The 22,951-nt window shown below is 37.4% G+C and overlaps 1 protein-coding gene and 1 pseudogene across 1 annotated transcript; both read left to right on the top strand.

Moving 5' to 3' along the window:
* The first annotated feature begins 697 nt into the window (after positions 1-697).
* LOC113099100 (retinal homeobox protein Rx1-like) lies at positions 698-5,613 on the top strand (annotated as a pseudogene).
* Positions 5,614-12,347: 6,734 nt separating this feature from the next.
* LOC113099101 (NACHT, LRR and PYD domains-containing protein 3-like) lies at positions 12,348-22,535 on the top strand. The gene is made up of 6 exons (XM_026264179.1): positions 12,348-12,506; positions 12,883-14,739; positions 15,369-15,542; positions 20,731-20,892; positions 21,378-21,424; positions 22,009-22,535. The coding sequence occupies exons 1-6, from the start codon at positions 12,352-12,354 to the stop codon at positions 22,533-22,535; spliced, it is 2,922 nt and encodes a 973-aa protein (XP_026119964.1). The 5' UTR covers positions 12,348-12,351.
* Positions 22,536-22,951: the final 416 nt, after the last annotated feature.

Here is a 22,951-nt window from a genome sequence, read left to right as displayed (position 1 = left end):
ATTAATATCTGATCATATTATTTATACATTTATTTAGCATGTTAAAAAAGTAAATATATATATATATATATAATATATATATATTATTATATATATAATATATATATATATATATATATATATATATATATAAATGTTTATGTAATATTATTCATAAGAAGAAGAAATGATTATACATGTATAATTTATTTACTTATTTTTCTTTATAAGATTGAATATTTGTTTATTTCTATAAATGACTCTATCAATTTTCAAGGCGAATAACTTTCTCTTGGAAACATTTTTATGCATTTATGTCAGTAACAGATTCCTGGGGAAAGACTTTGTGAAACTTTTAGTTCATCCCATTGTCACTAAACAACTGAATTTTCTAAGAGGAAGGAGAAACGGCTTCATTAGTGTCGCCCCCCTCCTGTGTGGCGAATTCAAGCTCGATTTAGAGCAATTACTTGAGCAGAAACCGTCTGTCAATCATTCTTAAGGGGGAAGAGTCCCGATGAATGAGCTCCTGTGTAATCCTCTGCTGTTATTTCCCTTCTGAAGAGACACACACACCAGCTATCTGTCAGCAGAATCCAGGAGAGAACCTTCTGTGCATTGGTGTATGTTTTCATGCTTAAAGTGAGAGCAGTCGAGGTCATTCGGGGCGTACAGTAGCAGACGGAGGCGTGCTCATCACCCGCTTGTTGCTGGGGGAAACAGGTGGATGCGGGTCAGACCGGAGACAGAAAGAGCACGGAGCATCTCGTGTCAGAGGTATGTCCCATGCTGTGGTCAATCTGTGCTGAGGAAACTTTCTCCCAAAGCACTCTTCAATTATATGTCATTCTTGTGTTTTGATAATGTACATGATAAAATATATAATTGCTATAATATTTATATATGCAATTATAAACATACATATAGATATAATAAAAACATTCAATAAATAATATGGTAATATAATATTTTATGTTTAATAATATACATGGTAATACATAAATCAAAAATGAACATAATTTGTTTATAAATATTTACGTTTACTTTCATATTTAACAATCTACATTATTTCAATGTTTTGGGGGTTTAGATGTTATTTAAATCTGAATTATGTATGTATTACACATTCGTCAGATTATCAGTATATTATAAATGTATAAATGTTAATGTTAATGTCTGTCATATGCCAAGATCCTATGGCTTTCTGAGAAACATTAACAATGCAGACATTATATTGTGTGTAGTTATATGCTGTGATACTAATTGTGCATGTATTTGCCTTTTTAACTTTTTTACATCATCTGTAAAAGTTGATAAAAAGAAAGTGTAAGTAGTAGAGCTTATTTGATCTTACTTAGCTTATTAAACTATAAGTATTAATGCATGAGACCTTATTAGGACACTAATAAGCTCATGCTAATTGAGAAATCGTTCTGAAGTTTTTTAGTACACTGACTTTTAGTCTGTTTTTATGTCAAAGATTTATTGTATTTACAAAGATTGTGTCACTATATGCTTGAGTATTTATTAATTATGTATATTAGTTGGGGATGATTTTTTTTTACCTGAAATATGAAGAACTTGGCTTCTAAAACATTATTTAATGCACTTGTTGATTTTAGTCTCTCTTTGTTGATTCCAACCAGGTAAAACCTGTCCGTTTTGGAATCCTCCATCAGATCACGTGGATTTCTCCCTTGTACGGCTCCATCCCAGCATTCGAATGCATTTGTCACTGGACACTATGAACATGGTGGATGACAACTGTCTTTCGCCCAGTAACTTCCACGAGATGGTCAAAGCAGGGGGCGTAGCGGTGGGCACTCGTGTCCACAGCATAGATGTCATCCTGGGCTTCAGCAAGGACCAGGACCCTTTGCTCAACCCTGGAGGCAATGATGTAGCACACAAAGTTGGAGATGAAAGTCTTGGAGATCTAGGGAAGCGGGAACAGCGGGTACAACCCTACGGGCACCTGCCACCCCTCAGGGATGGTTCGAAGCAACCTGCATTTCACAGTGAGTTCTTCATAGGTCAAATATCAAGTGTTTCTAGCAATTACTCCTGAACTAGCCTCATATGATGGTTATTTAGGACATTAAGACACACTGTTACTAAAACCCAGAGACAGACACAGGCCAAGTTCTTATGCTGAGCCCTCCTGTCAATTTTAAGGTAACAATGGCAGCTCGCCAGGGCATTAGCATCGAGCGTCACCTTAAGAGACCTAAACGAAAGTCTGACGCCTACTTTACATAACTTACAAAACCAATGGCACAGTTACCTAGATACATTCTGTTAAAATGCCATCAGTAGTTTCAAATAAAACTATGGATTGCAGAAAGATGGACACTCCTAAAGAGGATGATTGTTTTGCTAAGAAGTTGTTCTTTACATTGTGGTGTTGACATCAACGTTGCCTCAGTGTTTCACCTAACAATCCTTAGTGAAAATGTAGAAGACTGTTTAACATGCATTAGGATTATAGCTCAGATCATTTGGTCTTGGAAGAATCTTGAGAAATGGTTGACGTCTCAGACTTTGATTTTGACTTGATTTTTTTTTTTTTTTATCTGAGAAAGTGTTGCAATTATAAAAAGATCTTGGTTTATGGGATATGTTTTGGCAGAGGTGATATGCCAGGCTAAAGTATGTCTAAATATATAGAGCGATCACATTCTCATGTCTTTTCAAGGTCCTTTCAAACCTGAAAATAATTTGGCAGTGGGACACATCCCCTTGAGGAATTCCAGTAATCTGTTCCAATCTTAAACAAGATTGCACAACTGTGCATGCCGACATAATCATTTTTCCATTCTGCGCTATTTTTTTCCCCCCATTGGGCTTATTATCCATTATGCTTCTTAGTCCTGTGATGAGAGAATGTCTTGCATGACCCAGAGCCATGACAAGAGACAAGTCATTCTGTTATTCTGACTCAAACGGGACAAGATCCTTTTGAATGGTTTGAGCCTTTGAGATCGATTGTCCTCATTTGAAGCAAGCTGTCTGAGCATTTATATAGGGATGTCTTGAATATGACAGGCGTTGTGCTGATCCTTGAACCAGCATTGACTCTTGAATGTGTGAGTTCAGTTTATTGTGTGTTAGCTTGTTCCTGTCTGATCATTAAAGCCTTTACTTCTAATGTCGCCAAAGTGAGGTGTTTTCTTGCATTGTTTACTGTGTTAGCCATTCTAACAAACCTAAATTGAGATATTTTGCATTTTATTTCCACTATGGAGAACTGTATTCAGATAATCAGAAAGTCTGTGTTCATTAGCATACACTTCTCCCAAAGTGTGAACTTACTGTGTGCTGATTGCAAGGACAGTCACCGCAGGAAGCTTAAATCTGCAGTGAAGTGTCTACAAGGACACAGTAATGATAAGGGTTCACTTCACAGTCCAGTTCATTGGTTGATCTTATCTGGGACTTAACCTGCAGCATTCAGTTATTAGTACAACCTGTAGCATTTATTACTAAATTAAAAAAGCTAACCAATAAAAGTGTAGTGCTATTATCGATGTGTAAAACATTTAACATTTTTAAATATTTTTTGTAGATTTCTGTTGATTTTCAGCACTGAAAATGTGGAACATGCTCTAGTAGTTGGGCTTCACGATACTATCGCCAATTTAATGTTAACAGTTATCTGTCTAGCATGTACATAACATTGAAGCTATTGTTAATGTTTACTTGTGCAGTTAGCATGTGTTCTGAGCTCGTTTACAATTGGACAGCAACAACTTAAAGAGTATATCAACTCATCTTGTGAGTGCATTGCACAAATCCACTTGCCCCGATGACCAGAATTTTATTGGAATTAACTGAATTAGCTTGACAACTGCCAGTAGGTCTCTCCAGTTTATCCAGGTAAAGCTTTTCCTAGAAACATAACCTTATGTTGAGGACATGGGTTAGAATCAACCGAAGCCCTTAGGTAGATTAGGGCCTGGTTTATGAGGAAACTATCAGGGGAATTAACAGGCTACATATGTTTCTGCTTGGATTATGGGATGGGAAACCCTCAGGAAAGCCCTGCCTACATCAGTGACATTAAAATCTTTATCCAAGGCCTGTGATTACAAGAGATTTTGCCAGGAGTATATGGCGATTAGAATCTCGTTTGAAACCACCAATCAGTAATTATTACATGCAGTCCGTATTTTACCATTCGTAAGCAACAAGATCATTATATTTCATTTCTTATTTTAAACTTCAATGATGAAATGGTTAGTGATGGTGTTAGTGGTCGGAGAATCAGGTCTGGGTAACGCAACGAAGTTGCTAGCTTCAATTCCAAAAAAAGTTTGTTTCCTTGAATATGACTCTAAAACCCCTTGGTTGCTCCAGTTGGAGTGTACTGCAATATGTTTAGTTCTATTGAAACTCATGTAAAGTCTGTCTAACATGACTCTCAAGTTATGTCTTTTGTTCTTCATGTCCACCCGTGGCTTTAGATTCTACATATTCTCCAATAAGTGGACGGAGTTAGGACGATCTACGGAAGTCCATTGAAAGTGACAGCAAGGTCTCCAGATTCAGCCGATGCGGAGCAACCCAAGAAAAAGCACCGCCGCAACCGCACAACCTTCACTACGTACCAGCTCCACGAGCTTGAGCGAGCCTTCGAGAAGTCCCACTACCCTGATGTTTACAGCCGAGAGGACTGGCCATGAAATCAACCTCCCTGAAGTTCGAGTACAGGTGTGTTTCAATCTCTTTGTGAAATTAAAAGTCAGTTCAGAGAAGATCATACCGTGTTGATAAACCCACTCTCTTTTCGGGATGGGTAAACTGGTCCCTATCATGAGATGCTGGGAGTCTGGTTTCTCCTCACCTGGTTGCTCAACAACTTGCTTAAACTTCTTAACCAGCAAGGCCACATTCATTGATCACCTTAAACAAGAGCCAGCTTATTGCAAGGCCACTATATTCAAAGCAGCTCATCGAACAAGACCAGAGCAGCACTAACCAGAGTTCATGCTGATCTCAACTGGTCCTTTCCGTAGCGTTTCTAAACATCAATCCATGACATTAAATCCAACTTTGGATGTTTCCCAGTTAAGTTTGGGAAAACAAGTAGTTGATAGCACAGATGCTTTATGTGAAAACCACTATCTTATTGACTTTGGATTGCCATAAAAGATTGATTAATTGTGAGGTGTATGTGTTCGCCCAGGTTTGGTTCCAGAATCGCAGAGCCAAATGGAGGCGACAGGAGAAAAATAGACGCCAGCACTATTGAAGCTTCATGACTCCCCCATGCTCTCCTTCAACCGCCCGCCAATGCACCCCACCATGGGCCACATGAACAACTCGCTGCCCCTTGATCCTTGGCTGCCCTCCCCTCTCTCCAGTTCCACTCCAGTGCACAGCATCCCAGGGTTCATGGGTCCTACACAAGGGACTACAAGCGGGCTATGCAATCATGGTTTCCTTAGCCCAGCCCAATCCATGGCCCAAAGCATGCAGCCCATGGCGCCACCTCCATACCAAGCCCTCCACCCTTCACCGACAGATACCCTCTGGAGGACGTAGATCAGCGCAGTTCAAGCATTACCGCACTGAGGATGAAAGCTAAGGAACACATCCAGTCCATGGATAAAACCTGGCCACCCATGTGCTAAGACAGGGTACATCTCCTCTTTAGCTTCGGGCCTTCATATTTCTTGGTTACTAATTGGCACTGAAGGTTACTCAAGAATCATGTTTCTTGTATTGGATGGTTATCTTATTCTCCAGGTCAGAAAAAGTTGGGCCAGCAAAATGTAGGCGCTAAATGAATTGTGTGCCATTTATTTATTTTTTTTGCAACTGGATGTAAAAACAAACAAACAACAACAACAAAAAAACAACTTCCAAGCCACTGATGAGTTTGGATGAGGAAAAACATTCTGTTCCATATATTTTATTTGTAGGGCACACACTGGCACTGTTTATTTCTTTACTATCCTTACAAGTTTAATTGGTGTTGGAGGGATTTCTAAAACCAGAGTTACTGGGTGTGTTTTGCATGACATGACCTCTGTCTGCAAATTCACACTTCCCCCTGAATGACTGGTCTAGATGTTTTGGGTTGAAACAAAAGATAAATATGGTCAGTGGTTAGAGAAGACCTCTTAAACAGGCAGCTGATTTGATCAAAACCCCTCTGTTTGATCACAAAGGCAAGGACAAGGGACAGAAATGATTGGTTTTGGGGGGAACGTTTGTATGCTTCAGTGTTCATTAGGAGGCAAATGTTTATTGGCAGACCCATCTCCTGTACGTGCAGAAGAGCAGAAGGGGAAAACCATCACCCTTAATGACTCCCCTTTGTTTGGGATACTTGATCAAGGTCTGATCTTTTGTTTCAGCTTTTTATAGGGAAAGACTGTCAGAGACTGTCACTTTAAGACTCCAAACAAATCAGAAGGTTTTTAAAGAAAAAAACACCATCATTGTGCTTTAAGTCCCATTTTATGATGACTCACAGAACAATAAACCTTCAAAAACAGACCTGGCTTCAAACGACCACTGTCATGTCCCACAAACACACAAGTGGGATTCGCTGCTTATTTTTAAAAGGAAACTCACTCAGTTCGTGTTGCCAGGGTTTTTGTAGCAATAAATCATGTGTAGGTGTGTTTGACTAACAAAGTTAGACATTTTGAGTCCTGTCAGGAAAGGTATTAAACTTTCAGATTCACTGAATTATTCATTTGAACAAACTATGCTTACTAATAATGTTTTAAGATTAGCTGTATAAGGATGTCAGGGATGAAGAGTTTGTAGATGTTATAATAATATACAGTTGATTAAACTGTATGAGCCAGTTGTTTTTTATTTAATGTTACTTCCCACATTTCTTTCATGATGCCCTTTGGGCCAATGTTAGTTTACAGTCTGAATCTATGTTTAGATGACTTACACAGTTTGAATAATTGCAAAGCCAAACTTAGACAGCAATATGACAATCATGAGTAATTTAAAATGAGTGAATGATGTTTTTTGTTCAAACGTACAAATGTGGTTCTCATGTTTATAATGTGTCCTAGACCGTTTTTACAGTTACCTTTGAATCAAGCAGAGAAATGAATGTCCACAAACGTTCCTGAAAAATAAACGAATCTAGTTTCTCAGTGATCTGCTTGTCGACTCGTCCATTACTGGGAAGGTTGTGGTTGAACTATAGGAAAGACTGTCGATTTCCTAACCCCCTCCTTGTCTCTGTTTCCCCCTGACCCTGGCGCCGAGCCAGCCTGTTAGGAAGATGAGGTTCCAGTCAATCAGACTGGGCCCCTGGAGGGGGCATTGGCCTCGGGGGCCGCTGTTCCCTAATTGCCTCCTGACGCTGCTGTTTCAGGCACATGTTCAGAGTGCCTGGTGCTCGACTGTATTCATGATGTGTGAGCAATGCTCTCGGACAGATGGGACACTACGGGGGCCATCTGGGCCCCAAAAATCATGTGCTGGGAAAAATGCAAAGGGGTGTGACACAAGCTGAGGGGAAGTAAACAACCACCCAGCCACACCTAACTTGATATAAAGCACTCCAAAAACATTTGCTATCCATATGAACCAATGTTTGGTGGTAACGCATTACAAACTACACAATTTTATGTAATCAGATTACTTTTCCAAGTAAATAGTAAAGTAATGCATTACTTTTAAATTCACAAACAAAACATCTGCGTTTCTTTTCAAATACATAATGCAAGATACTTTAACTTTCCATTTCCCGTGTTGAGAGAAATCAGGAGTGAAGTGCCTTCAACCTTATTCCTTCAACCTTATGCTTATTAACTTCACTTTGGTGCAAAAAGGCACAGTTTACAGTTCCCAAAATTATAACCTTTGGATTTTTTTCGTTAAAAAAAAAACAAATAGCCAAGACCAGCCCATATGAGAAAATGTAACGTAAAAAGTAAATTAGCGTAATTAGTCACTTATTTATCAAATAATGCAAAAATTGGTAAACACCAAGAACAACCAAGAACCATATACTGTATTTCTACAAAAAAACTTGAACAACCTAGCAACCACATAACACTCAGAAGAGTTTAGTTAATGATGGCAACACCATATATTAAGGTTCTACAAAAAACATATTAGTACTGTGGCTGAACCTAGCAGTGATCAAGGGTGGGAAGGCTGCTCATCAAGGTTAATGATGGAGAAAATCCCCCAATTAGAGCTGTTTCCCGCAGGCCAGGATGAGTTCAGCGTGAGGATTAGAGAGCGAGCAGCCACTGACCGCTGCACATCTTGGCAGACAGGGCGGCTGGGTTGTGGCTAGGCATGCGTTCGGCTGGACTGGCACAAAGGAATCATGGGAAAGCAGCAGTTCATCCACCGCGAAAAGCTTTGTTCGCCAGGCTGAGGGGGAATATGCTGTTTCTCCACTCTCATGCTTTGAATGTGGGTCAGTCTGTTGTGTCTAAAATCCGTTTTATTATCTCACGTTCAGTTCACAGGGTTTTTTTAGTAGGTTAGATGCTTTAATAAATAAAGTTGTGTTTGACTAAAGCTAAAAACTGCCAGGGCGACATGTCATCCAGGCCTGAAACTTTCAAAATTGTATGAATGCGTAAAGTTTTTCCTCAAGATCATCTTTTAAAAATGCCTCCTCATGAACTGACTGAAAACATATTCCACAAGCCAATCAACAATCAAGCCTCCAACGACTCAATTAATTGCATAATCTATTATTTTGCTCCCTCCACATGGCGCAGGCTGAAGTTAAGAGGCTGATGGGGATGACGCGTTCCTCGAAGGGGATAATACGGGAAGCGAGCGGAATTAATGGGGTTTGATTAAGCGAGGTTTTCAATAGGACACAGCTCTTTTCACATGACATAATTAGAGGTCATGGAGAATGGGTGGGAGGTGAAGGGCTGGATCTGAGGCCTGGCGCCAGTATTCTTCTCATCAGTGCAAGTGAAAAGGGTTTTTTGTCATCCTTTGTAAACATGTGGAGTGCTGATGATTAGTAGGACAGTTGGAAATTAAACATTTATAGACATTATAACCTATATGGGTGAATCTTCAGTTAGGGCACGTCTTCTGTGCTCTAAAAATGAATTTTTATTGTGTAGCTTCCATGATTTATAATCAGAAAATCCTTCTTTTTTTTTTCTTTTTTTTAATAAGAACTTTGAACTATGATGAATGGTTGAATTTGAAATGTTATAAATGTCAAGTTGTCACATTATATGCTATCTATGTGTAATTAATATAATTTTAATAAATGTTATAATATAAAAAATATAATACAATATAATATAATATAATAAATGTTAATTTATAAACTGCACAAATTATTTTGTTTTTAATTAATTACTAGTACAATCACACTGTGCATTTTTTAAAATAACATTTCTATTGGGCAAAACTTTTACTGTGCATGATAAACTGTTTTTTTTACAGTTTATGGTGACACATACATAACCCCATTAATATATATATATGGGTCATTTGCATTATAGGACGATATTTCTTACCTGTTGATTGGCTCATTAACACAAAGTTCCTGCCACCTACTGGAGTAACTTTGAATAAGTTGAAAATTATTCACTGTTCCGATGTGCTCAAAATATCTCAGTCTGGTGACACCTGTTCTATGCAATATATAATATAATATAATATAATATAATATAATATAAAACACAGTGCAGTAGTATTTTCTACATTGGATGTCTCATTCAACCGACTCGTTCAACCACACTGATTCACGAACCAATCACTGCAGTCATGTGTTTGCTCAAAGACACGCATCTATTTTGGCTCATCTTGGAGCTAATTTCATTGACAGAGCAGCAGAAGTTACAAAATAACTGACCATATTCCATCTAAATATAAGATATTTTAAATTAATTTCAAACCAGAGAATGTGAGGGGAGATGCTACACACATTTATTTATCAAACTTCTGAAATATACATATATACTGTATATAAGCTACTATATAAAAAAATACATCTGAAAAAACTTAGTTCAAAATGTTTGATTCTTCCAGACGTCATAATTCAACTCCTGAGGATCATTTGCATTGTGATTTTATTCACATCATATCATTTTACTGCAGAATTTGTTGACATATAATGACGTATTTGTGTTCATGTGCTATTTGAACACACAGTACTACAAACAGGCTTTTGGTGTTTTACATGATGGGTCAGTATTATTCTCGGGGATAATCGACAGCTGGACACAGATACTGTCAATAGAGCTCATGCTGTATTGAACCCAGTACATTCCTTTAATATTCAAGTTTCAGTTATTTCACTGCTCATGTGACGTTGCTTTAATCGGCAAAGGGTAATGCAGTGTACATCTGGTTAAAAGATCTGTGAGAACTTCCTGTTTTGTCACTCTGATCATTAACCCTTTGTGTGATCATTAGGGATAATGTGTATTTGGTCCTGCATACAATTTTTTTCTTTTCACAGCTATGTTTGTGTTTGTATTTGGATTAGATGTGGACATTCAGAAATTCTGAACATTGATTCACCTGTGCAGGTGTTTTACACACCCAACACTGTCTTCCTGTTTTACAGGTAAAGTCAAAAGTAAATTTATTTATACAGGCTCCATTTTGTGTAAGGTAACAACATGGAGAACACCAGGAAAGAAAAGCTGTTTGTGAATAATGTGAAACCGTTTGAGAAAAGTTTGGTTTAATGCTTCTGTCTAGATACTGAGGGGATTTATGAACTGAATGAAGTTTGTGTTTGAGGATCTTCATTGTTGAGACAGAGGTAGGTTTGAACAAACACTTTTAGATTCATTATCATGTATTAGTAAGTCAATATGAGTCTGTATTTGTAGATACTTGTTATATTCTGTTGTATTGTAAAAGAACTTTCAATACGACAGACAGAAATAGGCCTAATTAAAATTTCAGGTAACACTTTCTATTAAGCCCGTATTTATAATACATTATAAGGGCATTCATAAGGCATTATAATAAATACATAATGCATTATAAATAACCTTAAAATATGTTAACTATGTTATATGTTATATGTTAATATCTCAACTAATGAATAATCATAACAACAATTATGATACATAATACCTATGTATTTGTGGTTTGTTAGTTTATGAGTATGATTATTTATAACACAATGAACACCATATTAAATCTACTTCATTTTCAGTAATGGACTGTATCATATCTTGACATTGTTTAAGATCTGCACAGTATCTTACTACAGCTTGTGAGCGGTTAGATGTTGAGTGTTATTTGAGTGTTTCCTGTGGACATAATGTTAATTAATTGTTATGAGCTTAATACTCCAACAACGGAAAAAATCCAATGTTTTATATGGTTACATTTTATTTAGATTGGCCCTTTAATCAATCGACTATAAGCAATTTTGCAACTACATGCCAAGTAACTCATTAGAGTATCAGTATGCTCAAAAATGGTCGAATCTAGTATGGCAGCAAATACATTTATATTCAGTTGATTTGTTGGTTGACCATCAAAATAAAGTGTTAGCATATATTTACAGGAGCACACAAACTAATACTCTGATGACCTTTAGTTGATATGTAGTTGCAGAGTTACTTATCAACAGCTCTTTAAAGGTACCATCAAAGTAATCAAACTGATATTCCAATAAAAATAGTTCAAACCTAATATGTCATATATTACACATTCATCTGATCTGATATCTGATCTTATGGCTGTTTGAGATCATTTTATTATTATTACTACTTATAAGTGGTCTTTGACCGCTTTAAGTAAAGTAGCATCAGAAAAATGTCAAGATATGGGACTTATAATATATACAAAGTGGACGCAACATGTTACTTTTGTTATAAATCTGTAAAAACTGTTATAAATCTATAAAAACTGTTCTTATAAATATTCATGAGATGATACAACATATTGTAAAGTGTTTTATAATGCATTATGCATTCATCATAATGCCTTAAGAATGCCCTTAAAATGTATTATAAATACGGGCTTAATAGAAAGTGTTACCAAATGTTATACAGTAGTATTTGGTTGAAATGTAAAGAGGGATTCATTAGAAATGAAATGTACAGTAGCAGCTGAACTGACTGAATCTCATGATCAAGTCATACATGGATTCAGACACTCAGACTGATTCTAGGTTCTGTTTCTGAATCTATTGAATTTGGAGTTGAGTTGAACAGCTTATGATGGGTGAATTCATCCAAAGCTTAGTGATTCAGAGTTTGAATGTATTTACAAGAAAAATAAAAGAAGGTGTCAGAAAAGTACACTTGGTTTCAATATAGGTAAATTAGACGTGAAAGCATGGTATAAGAATTCAGATTTTTTATTATTTTGTCTAAAGAAGTCAATTCATTCATATATTTTATTGTCTATTTCTACAGCACTGTCTTTAAAATGAGTCTCTGTGAGAAGAGAGAGGATGAGGAGGATGTTCACTTACATAAAGCAGAATCTCCAGAATCCAGCTGTGTGTCTATGAAGAGTGAAAGATCCATGAGCAATCCTCCTGATCTCAGTGATGGAGCAGTGACCCCTGACACATCTGTGATGTGAGAAAATCAATAATCCACTTTCAGCTTTACAATATTAAAAATCTGAGATAAAACAACAAAACATCTGTTCATGATCATCTAAAACAAGTATATGGTGCAATATTTTTCATTAATAAAGGCTGCAAATTATTTAAATAAATTTTAGTTGTAAGCTTCATTTAAAAAAATATGTACAGCAAAAACAGTAAATATGCGTGATGTCGACTACCAAATTGATTTTTTGTGTGTGTGTGTGTTTTTTTTTTTTTTGTGAATGTAGTGTTGTGTCAAATTAGAGCTTAGAGTTTTGTGTGCTATAGAATTTTTATGATTTTCTTTCCTGCTTTTCTCTCTTGCTTTTTCACTGTGTTTCTGTTCATCTCTGTTTCTGCAGAGTGAAGAGAGAAGATGTGATCAGATCAGTAATGCCCCGTCTGACCTGCACTGACTCTGACTTTCAGATGCTCATCAGACAGAGAGTCAAAGAGCAGCACAAAACCAGTATGAAGCACACGTATGAAAGCTTATTTGAGGGAATCAGACTAGAAGAGAATCAAACCCTCCTGAACAGGATCTACACAGAGCTGTACATCATAGAGGGAGAGAGAGAAGGAGTGAATGAAGAACATGAGGTTTTACAGATGGAGAAAACAGCCAGAACACAAGACACTCCAGTCTACTGCAATGACATCTTTAAACCCTTACATCAACCTAAATATGACAAAAACCCAATCAAGACTGTTCTTACTAAAGGCATCGCTGGAATTGGAAAAACCATATCTGTGCAAAAGTTTATTCTGGACTGGGCCGAGGGAAACGCCAATCAGGATTTAGATTTCATGTTTGTGCTTCCATTTCGAGAGCTGAACTTGATCCGAGATCATCAGTACAGTCTTCACAGACTTCTGCTGGACTTTCATCCTGAACTTCAAGATCTGGACTCACATATTTATGAGGAGTGTAACGTTGTGTTCATTTTTGATGGTCTGGATGAAAGCAGAATCACACTGATGTTTTCAGACGCTCAGAAAGTTAGTGATGTGAATGAGTTTTCATCAGTGGGTTTGTTAATGTCAAACCTCATCAGAGGAGAGCTGCTTCCCTCTGCTCTCATCTGGATCACCTCCAGACCAGCAGCAGCCAATCAGATCCCCTCCAAATACATCAACCGTGTGACAGAAATTCAGGGATTCAGTGACCCTCAGAAGGAAGAATATTTCAGGAAGAGAATCAGTGATGAACATCAAGCCAGTAGTATCATCTCACACATCAGAAAATCAAGAAGCCTCCACATCATGTGCCACATCCCCGTCTTCTGCTGGATCTCATCCACTGTGCTTCAGAAGCTCCTGGAAGAAGATGACAGTGCAGAAATCCCTCAAACTCTGACTGAAATGTATATCCACTTCCTGCTGACTCAGATCAACATGAAGAGTCAGAAGTATGATGAAAAAAGCCCCAAAAATCTCCTGAAGTCCAACAGAGAAGTGATTATGAAACTTGCTGAAGTGGCTTTCAAACAGCTGATGAAGGGCAATGTGATGTTCTATAAGGAGGACCTGACTGAGAGCAGCATAGACATCACTGACGCCTCAGTGTATTCTGGGATTTGCACTGAGATCTTTAAGCAGGAATCTGTGATTCATCAGAGGAAAGTCTACAGCTTCATTCATCTGAGCTTTCAGGAGTTTCTCGCTGCTTTACATCTGTTTTACTCCTATGAACCCAAGAATAAAGAATCACTGAAGTTGTTTATGAATGAAGGTTATAGGTGGAGTATCTATCTGTATGATTTACTAAAAGAAGCAGTTGATAAATCTTTACAGAGTGAAAATGGACACCTGGATCTTTTCCTGCGGTTCCTGCTGGGCATCTCACTGAAGCCCAGTCAAAGACTCTTAAAGGATCTACTAACACAGACAGTGAACAGCTCAGAGACCATCAAGATAATCACACAGTACATTAAAGAAAAAATCAAGGGTGATGATCATCTCTCAGCTGACAGATGCATCAATCTGTTCCTTTGTCTGCTGGAATTGAAGGATCAGACTCTCTACAGAGAGATTCAGGACTTTGTGAAATCAGAGAATCAATCAGTGAATCAGATCTCTCCTAGTCATTGCTCAACAATTGCATACATGCTTCAGATATCAGAGGAGATGCTGGATGAGTTTGATCTGAAGAAATACAACACATCAGATGAGGGGAGAAGGAGGCTGATACCAGCTGTGATGAACTGCAGAAAGGCTCTGTGAGTAATCACTGAGTGAAACTCTGAATGTGTTTGTTCTGTTGAGACGCAGTAACACAATTTAAAGTGAAATCAGAAGCTGATTGAAGAGAATAAAAGTCTTTAATGTGTTTAGTCCCTTCTGACTCCCTCCAAACAATGTGTGCAACTTCTCAGACTCAGACGGTCACAAGCCCAGTGCAGAGGTTTAGTCAAAAACTGTTAAGAAAACTTGAAATTATGACAAAAAGTCTGCCATTTCACTGACCTTTACAATCAAACAGGCAGTTTTCACTATAGTTTCTCACTATTCTGCTGAACAGTCTATTGAGATCAGACTGAAATTATCAAAGATGAGTCCCTTAAAATTAAATAGTAAACCAGTAATAATTATTTGTAATCATGTGAGCACCCCAATTAAGTAAATTCAAATCTAAGTCATGAATCCAAAAAACACGAGTAGTGTGAATGTAGCAAAGGACATACTGTATTTAATTGAGTAGATAAATGATCAGAACTTGAATAATCAACTATTGCATTTTATTGCATATTATTTACAAAAACAATGACTGTCATTCTTGTGTGTTGATCAAACTAACATTATTCAGCTGACTGTCAGTCAGTTTCATAAATTTAATCCTGTGTTACAGACTTTCTGGCTGCAATCTCACTGATCAGTGCTGTGAAAGTTTGTCTTCATCTCTACAATCATCAAACTCCTCACTGAGAGAGTTAGATCTGAGTTACAATGACCTGCAGGATTCAGGAGTGAAGCTACTCTCTGATGGACTGAAGAGTCCAAACTGTCACCTCGAAATACTGAAGTAAGAAAAATAGATATTAAGCAGAAAGTCAAAGTACTTTCTGGTTACAATACAGCATTACAACTGTTCAATGCACAGTGGATCATTTTTGTTGCAGTGAAGTTCTGTTGTATCAAGGACTAGATCGTCTAGTGAAAATATGGGTTCATTTGACTTTAAATATGGTTTTAATGAAAATAATGACCTTAACATTTCTATTATGTGGTAACCATTTATGTGTCATGAAAATTATTTATTCACTTACTGATTGAAATTGTCAAAGTAATGAGGAGTGGAGATGAACAAACTGTTACTGAGATCTGCTCCATCAGCAATGTAAGATATTGAACCCAGAGTGACTGAACTTTGCCTCTAGTCAGTGATCTGTGCATAAAAAGTTCTGCTTTCACGTTTGTAGACCTTGTTTTTCTGCTTCCCTGTTCTCCCACCTGTTTTTAGATTAGATTAGATTCAACTTTATTGTCACAAGTACACAGCTAATGAAATGCAGTTAGCATCTAACCAGAAGTGCAAGAATATAGTGTTGTACATACATATTAGTCTAGAGTAAGTGAAGCTATGATTTACATAATGTACAGTAGAGTTGCTATATACAATATTAAGTAGAGCATGTACAGAATATAAATAGAAGATAGTGGTAATAAATACAGTTGCTTGAGTGTAAAATAGTATTGTTAATGTATTCTATGCAAAATATCAGTAGTGCAATAATATTTTTATAGAAATAGTTTACTGTGCTTTGTATGGTAGCAATGTTAGACAGTTACAGTGTAATAGCTTGAACAATGTGCAGTCTGTGCAAACTATGAGTAGTGCAAATACATATGTGTAAAGAACTGTGACCAGTGCAGCAAGAAATCAGGTGCAGGTTAGGTTGGTGGTGTGGTGTTCAGAAGAGTCACAGCGTCGGGGAAGAAGCTCTTCATGAACCTACTAGTGCGTAGGCTCCTGTAACACCTGCCAGATGGAATGAGTGTGAAAAGCCCATGGTTAGTATGAGAGGCATTCTTGTTGATGTTCCTTGCCCTGCCCAGGCAGTGCTTGTTATTAAATGTTCTCAGTGGAAGTTAACTTGGTGCCCATGATCCGTTGAGCAGTTTTCACCACCCACTGGAATGCTTTGGTGTCAGATGCGGAGCAATTGCTGTACCACACTGAGATGCAGTTTGTGAGTATGCTCTTAATAGTACAGCGGTAGAATTCAAAAAGGATACTGGGACTTTCTTAAGGCTCTGTAAGAAGTAAAGGCACTGCTGCACCTTTATGACTAGGGTGGAGGTGTTTAGGGACCAGGTGAGGTCATCAGATATGTGGATGCCAAGGAACTTGAAACTCGACATGCTCCACTACAGCTCCCTTGATGTAGATGGGTGTGTGTGCATGTCTCCTAGTCCACCTAAAGTCCACAATGTTTAGTTCCAGGTTGTTGGTGGCATGCCACACAGCCAGGTGCTGCACTTCATCCCTGTAGGCTGGCTCATCATCATCCTTGATCAGATCTACCACTGTGGTGTCATCTGCAAATTTGATTATGGTGTTGGAGCCATAAACAGCAACACAGTAATGGGTAGATATGGAGAACAGAAGAGGGGTCAGTAAGCAGCCCTGTGGCACACAGGGTGATGATGGAGGAGAGAGGACATTTAACTTAACAGACTGAGGTCTGTAAGTAAGAAAATCTAGAATCCAGTTGCAGACGCATGTGCTGATTCCATGCTGGCTGAGCTTGGAGATCAACTTGGAGGGGATTACAGTGTTAAATGCAGAACTGAAATCAATGAACAGCAATCTCACATGCATATTTTTACTGTCCAGGTGGGTAAGAGCAGAGTGATGTGCTGTAGAGATGGCGTCCTCTGTTAACCAATTGTGGTGATAGGCAAATTGGAATGGGTCTACTGTAGCAGGAAGAAAGGATTTTAAGTGGGATGCAACCAGCCTCTCAAAGTACTTGGCAATGATGGGGGTGAGTGCGACAGGACGGAAGTCATTAAGGAACAAGGCAGTGGAGTGCTTCGGTACTGGCACGATGTTGGATGTTTTGAAAGAAGTGGGGACAGTTGTTTGGGCCAGGGAGAGATTGAACATTTCTGTGAAGATTTCAACCAGCTGCTCTGCACAGGATTTAAGCACATGGCCAGGAACTCCGTGAGGTCAGCTTCATTCCATGCATTCCTTACACAGAGTGGAGTAAATATCTGAAGTGGAGAGTGTGAGAGGCAGTTCATTGGTTTTGGTCATTGTCATTCAGTTCACCTGTGTTTTATTAAGTCATTAGTCCCTCATCTGCATTTGTATTAAGTTTCTGGTTATTGCTTATATATACAATTTGTTGGTTTGCCTGTTCTCCGGTCTATTATATTATGTGTGTTAGTCAACTCCTGCATTGTGCACTTGATCTCCTGCCAGCAGGTGCTACAGTTGCCACCTGTCCCTTAAAATCGTCAAATCGATATGAACGTCATTTCTCCCTTATTTTACAAATGCCAAGGAATTTGCAGGTTGGAAAATAAATTTCATAAGAAGTATAAGATAAGTTAATTTGCGCATGATTGCATTTTGTCATCTTTGTTTCCATACCGATGGAGTCTCTAGGGGTCAGTTGCATGAACTTAACCACCATGTTAAGACTGTGTCTTAAGAACTAGTTTGACCTACTAGCAGTTGCCAAGGGGTAATCAGTCTTACTTTTCCAATACAAGTAAGAGCAATCTACCTTTTCATAACTGAATACAAACAGTTGTTTCCAGACTTGAAGAAAAAAATTAGACGAATAACTTTATAAGACTACTCTAAACAGTTTATACAACCAGCCCCAAAATGTGCTGTTAAGGCTCATTCACATGGAACACAGCATGCAGTAAAACCTGTGTGGCTCACATCTGCCCAGTCTTCCCTTTGAACACATCTCCCGATGTAGGGCTGGATGGCAAAGTTATCAATGAGTCTGTCCAACTAATGATGAACGTGCAGTTTGCAGAGAAGCGTTTCAGTTGCTTATGGTGTACTTAAAGAGATAGTTCACCCAAAAATAAAATTCTGTCATCATTTATACACCCACAAGTTGTCTCAAACCTGTAATAATTTCTTTCTTCTGTTGAAACATAGAAAATACTTTAAACAATGTTCATAACTGAACAGTTTCTGGTCACCAAAGACTCTGATAATATTTCTTCTTTACTATGGAATTTGAGGACCAGCAGCTGTTTAGATTCTCCACATTCTTCAAAGTAAATTAGTTTGTGTTCACTGGAAGAAAGAACTTTGTGTAGGTTTAGAACAATCTTTCTGGTAAACAAGGGAGGGTCAGTCAATGACAAACATAATCCAACAGGGTGAGACTAGAGAGATAATCCAGGTACAAAACAAAAGGTCCAGGCAGGGGCAAACAGGATCTGAACAGGGCAAGATGAGAGAGGTAATCCAAAGAACATAGGCAATAATCAGAAGACGAAGAAACGGACAAAACAAGACTAGGCTAAGGCTGAGAAACTTAATGCAGGCACCGTAACATAGTTATCGCAAGTAGCCAGTGGTGGAAGAAGTACACAAATCAAGTACTTGAGTAAAAGTACAGATATGTATAGTAAAATATTACTCCAGTAAAAGTAAAAGTACTCCTTTTTAAATTTTACTCAAGTGAAAGTACAAAAGTACTCAATTTTTTTATGTACTTAAGTAAAAAAGTACTGAAAGATAGATGTTTGCAATTTTTTATAGGCTACTTAATGTAATTTTATATTAGAACATATATTTTTTAATAATCCTAGTGCTCAAAATACCTGGGATTTTTTGGAGTCAGAGATGACCATCTGATCTTCACCAGTAAGAACAAAGTATTTTAAAGTTTGTTGTTTTACAGAACATCACAGTTATATATGACATGATAATAAGGCCTGAAGTTAGGAAGAACATTTTAGGGAAAATATAATTATATTTTCATAATGATTTTTTCCTTCTCGAATCTTGTCTGTGGTGTAAAAACACCCCTGGCCAAACGGGGTGCATTTGAACATGCACAAGTTATTTTATTTAATCTGTGTTAGTTTTTTTTTTTTTTACCTTAAACAAAAAGACGCTGATTGCATCGTCTGCACTCGAGCATTTCAGTGGGCTTAAACAGATCACTCTTTACAGCGGATTTAGTACCCAAACAACTGACAATTTTGACCTGAATATGATTTTCAGTTACAATAATTAATCCTAAATTTCGACATTAATAACTTACTTTTAGCAACATCAGACGCACGCGCTCACAAGATCTCACGGTTTCTTACTTCTGTAGACTCACACTAAACGGTTCATTTGAATCAGTGAGTGGTCGACTCCAGAACAGCTGCAATCGGATCATTCGAATTCGTAAACAAATCGTTTGATGCGATTTGCGATCCGATTTTAAAGTTTATTTTGAAAAGACTCAGTTCATTCATGATGAATCAGACACCGCTTCTGCCTGTCGAAGCACGTGATATATTATAGGGAGTAACGATATGTTTTATGAAATGTAGTGAAGTAAAAAGTACGATCTTATGCTTTGTAATGTAGTGAAGTAAAAGTTACTCAAAATAAAACTACTTTAGTATAGTACAGATACTTGAAAATGTACTTAAGTACAGTAACGAAGTAAAGCTACTCCGTTACTGTCCACCACTGCAAGTAGCGATATACACATACAATACTCAGCCCTGAATGGCGGTGTGAGACTGGTTTATATACTGTGTGTTATTGGTAGCAGCTGTGTGTGATTAGTTTCAGGTGAGTTTGTGATTAGTGCAATGAAGTATGGGAATTGGAGTCCAGGGTGATGTGTAGTGTGAGAGTCTATGTGAAGAGCGGGGGACCTCTGGTGGTGAGTGAACAGAAGTCCATGGACAGGATTCATGACAATCAGAGCTTGGCGATATCTGCTAAATGCATAAATGTAAATCTAAATGGTAGCCATAATTATTATATTATTAGACAGATTAATTAATAGATTTTAATTAAAGGATAGCAAAATTAAGGGAATTAAAACAATGACATTCCTTATCCAGAATACAGAATGTATTCCCTTGCTGAATCTCCCCTTTCCCATTTAGGTAAAAAAAAAAACAAACAAAAAAAAAAACGTAAATGTTGTGGTCTTGTATTTTATCAGTTTTGATGTGCCAGATGATGTGATGATTAGTGTTTGTGTTTCCATGTTTAGATTATCTGGCTGTATGGTGACAGAGGAAGGCTGTTGTTTTCTGGCTTCAGCTCTGAGTTCAAACCCCTCACACCTGAGAGAGCTGGATCTGAGCTACAATCACCCAGGACAATCATTTGTCAAGCTGCTTTCTGATCCAAACTACAGACTGGAGAAACTCAAGTATGTTCAACACTAACAATCATCCTGTTATGTGTGTTTTTACATGTTTTTAAAGTCAAAAATAGAAGAAAAAAAGATTCAACATACAGATTCAGAGATCAGTCTAAATAAGTATAAATTATGCTTGAGCTCCTGATACTGCAACTGGACTGGATTCGGACTGACCTCAGAATAAGAATAAAACAGACTAATATTAGTGTAGATGCCATTCTTGTTAAAATGTAACAAGTACATTTGGGTGTTAAGGGAAGTGTTCCCATCTCAAAGGTTCTTCATTAGAAGAAGCAACTCATAAACTTTGTACTTTATAAACCCACTCCAGACTTTTCATGTTTGCAATTTAAAATGGTTTGCTATTTTTTTTTTTCGGTTTACGATTTAAAAAAAAAAAAACTATTCCTGAATGTGTAAAATGTTTAATTTTCAATGTAATGTCCTCTTCTGATTTTAAATCTATAAAATCTGACGTATATTATTATTTTTAGTTTGGATCATGGAGGAGAGTTCAGGATTAGAGCAGGACCACAGAAATGTAGGTCTCTCTCTCTTTCTCTCTCTCTCTCTCTCTCTCTCTCACACACACACACACACACACACACACACACACACACAAACACTTAATTATTATTATTATTGTTGTGTTGTGTTGGGTCAGTCCATCAGTCCATCAAGTGGTCCAAAAATTGTAAAGTTGGTCGAATAGAAGAAACAGAAGTAAAATTCTTCAAATTATTCAAGTTCGGTTCGGTCATTATTAACATAATCTCAATTGAATATTTAAAAACAAAAAACTAAAATAATATGTATTATTTTACTTATTTTTATTACAACATGCCTAGATAAAAGAGCCTTGAATAGGTCAATATATTGAGGTTTCTGTGAAGGTCTGTATAACCAAAATTTGTTTTGGACCATGACACAAAAAACAACTGCTGTGGTTAAACTAAGTAAGTAAAAAATAAAATACTGGTTTTGCAATACCAATTGAAATAAAATAATAATAATAATAATAATAATGGTAAAATAAAAATGGTCAAGCAACCAACTTCATAAATTTGGACCACTACTGATGGAATGACTTCGGTTATAAATGTTTTATCCTCTCTTCTTCTGTAGATGGATGTGATCTCACACTGGATTTAAACACAGCAAACCCTCATCTCGCTCTGTCTGAGAGGAACAGGAAGGTGACAGGTGTGAAAGAGAAGGAGCCGTATCCTGATCATCCAGAGAGATTTGATGTGTGTCGTCAGGTTCTGTGTAGAGAGAGTCTGTCTGGACGCTGTTACTGGGAGGTTGAATGGAGCGGGCTTGGGCTTAATATATCAGTGACTTATAAAGGAATCAGCAGAAAAGGGGACGGAGATGACTGCTGGCTTGGATTCAATGAAAAATCCTGGAGGCTGGACTGTATTAATAACAGATTCACTGCATTACACAAGAAGAAGAACACAGACATATCAGCTCCTTCGTTCTCTAACAGAGTAGGAGTGTATCTGGACTGGTCCAATGGTGTTCTGTCCTTCTACAGCGTCTCTGACACACACACACTCACACACTTACACACATTCACCAGCACATTCGCTGAACCCCTCTATGCTGGATTTGGAGTTTATTTTGAGAGTTCAGTGTCTCTGTTGTGAGTTTAAATAACCTCCAGTGAGAAACAACTGAGATACAACAGTTCGGTGAAAAACATACAATGTATATATGTATATTTAAAGCTTAAACTATACATATATACATAAATATTTAGCATTATCTTGGTACTGACTTTAAAGGACTAATTTTAAAGTGAATTACCTTATGTGAGAACAATGATGCTATTATATCTTTAAGCCTATATTTTGTGTTGCTTAAGTTGCATTTATAAATCAATATTAATTATTAAGTTTTACTCAGAAATTTACACTTACATTTAGTTATTTAGCAGACGCTTTTATCGAATGCGACTTACAAATGAGAACAATGGAAGCTTTCAAAAACAACAAAAGAGCAATGATATATGTGCTATAACAAGTCTCAGATAGGTTAACATGCCCTTACGAAAATTAACCAT

This window comes from Carassius auratus, unplaced genomic scaffold, assembly GCF_003368295.1.
Source record: "Carassius auratus strain Wakin unplaced genomic scaffold, ASM336829v1 scaf_tig00216863, whole genome shotgun sequence".
Lineage (NCBI taxonomy): Eukaryota > Metazoa > Chordata > Actinopteri > Cypriniformes > Cyprinidae > Carassius > Carassius auratus.
Note: the sequence above shows the minus strand (reverse complement) of the source record. Positions and strands in the feature narration are given on the sequence as shown.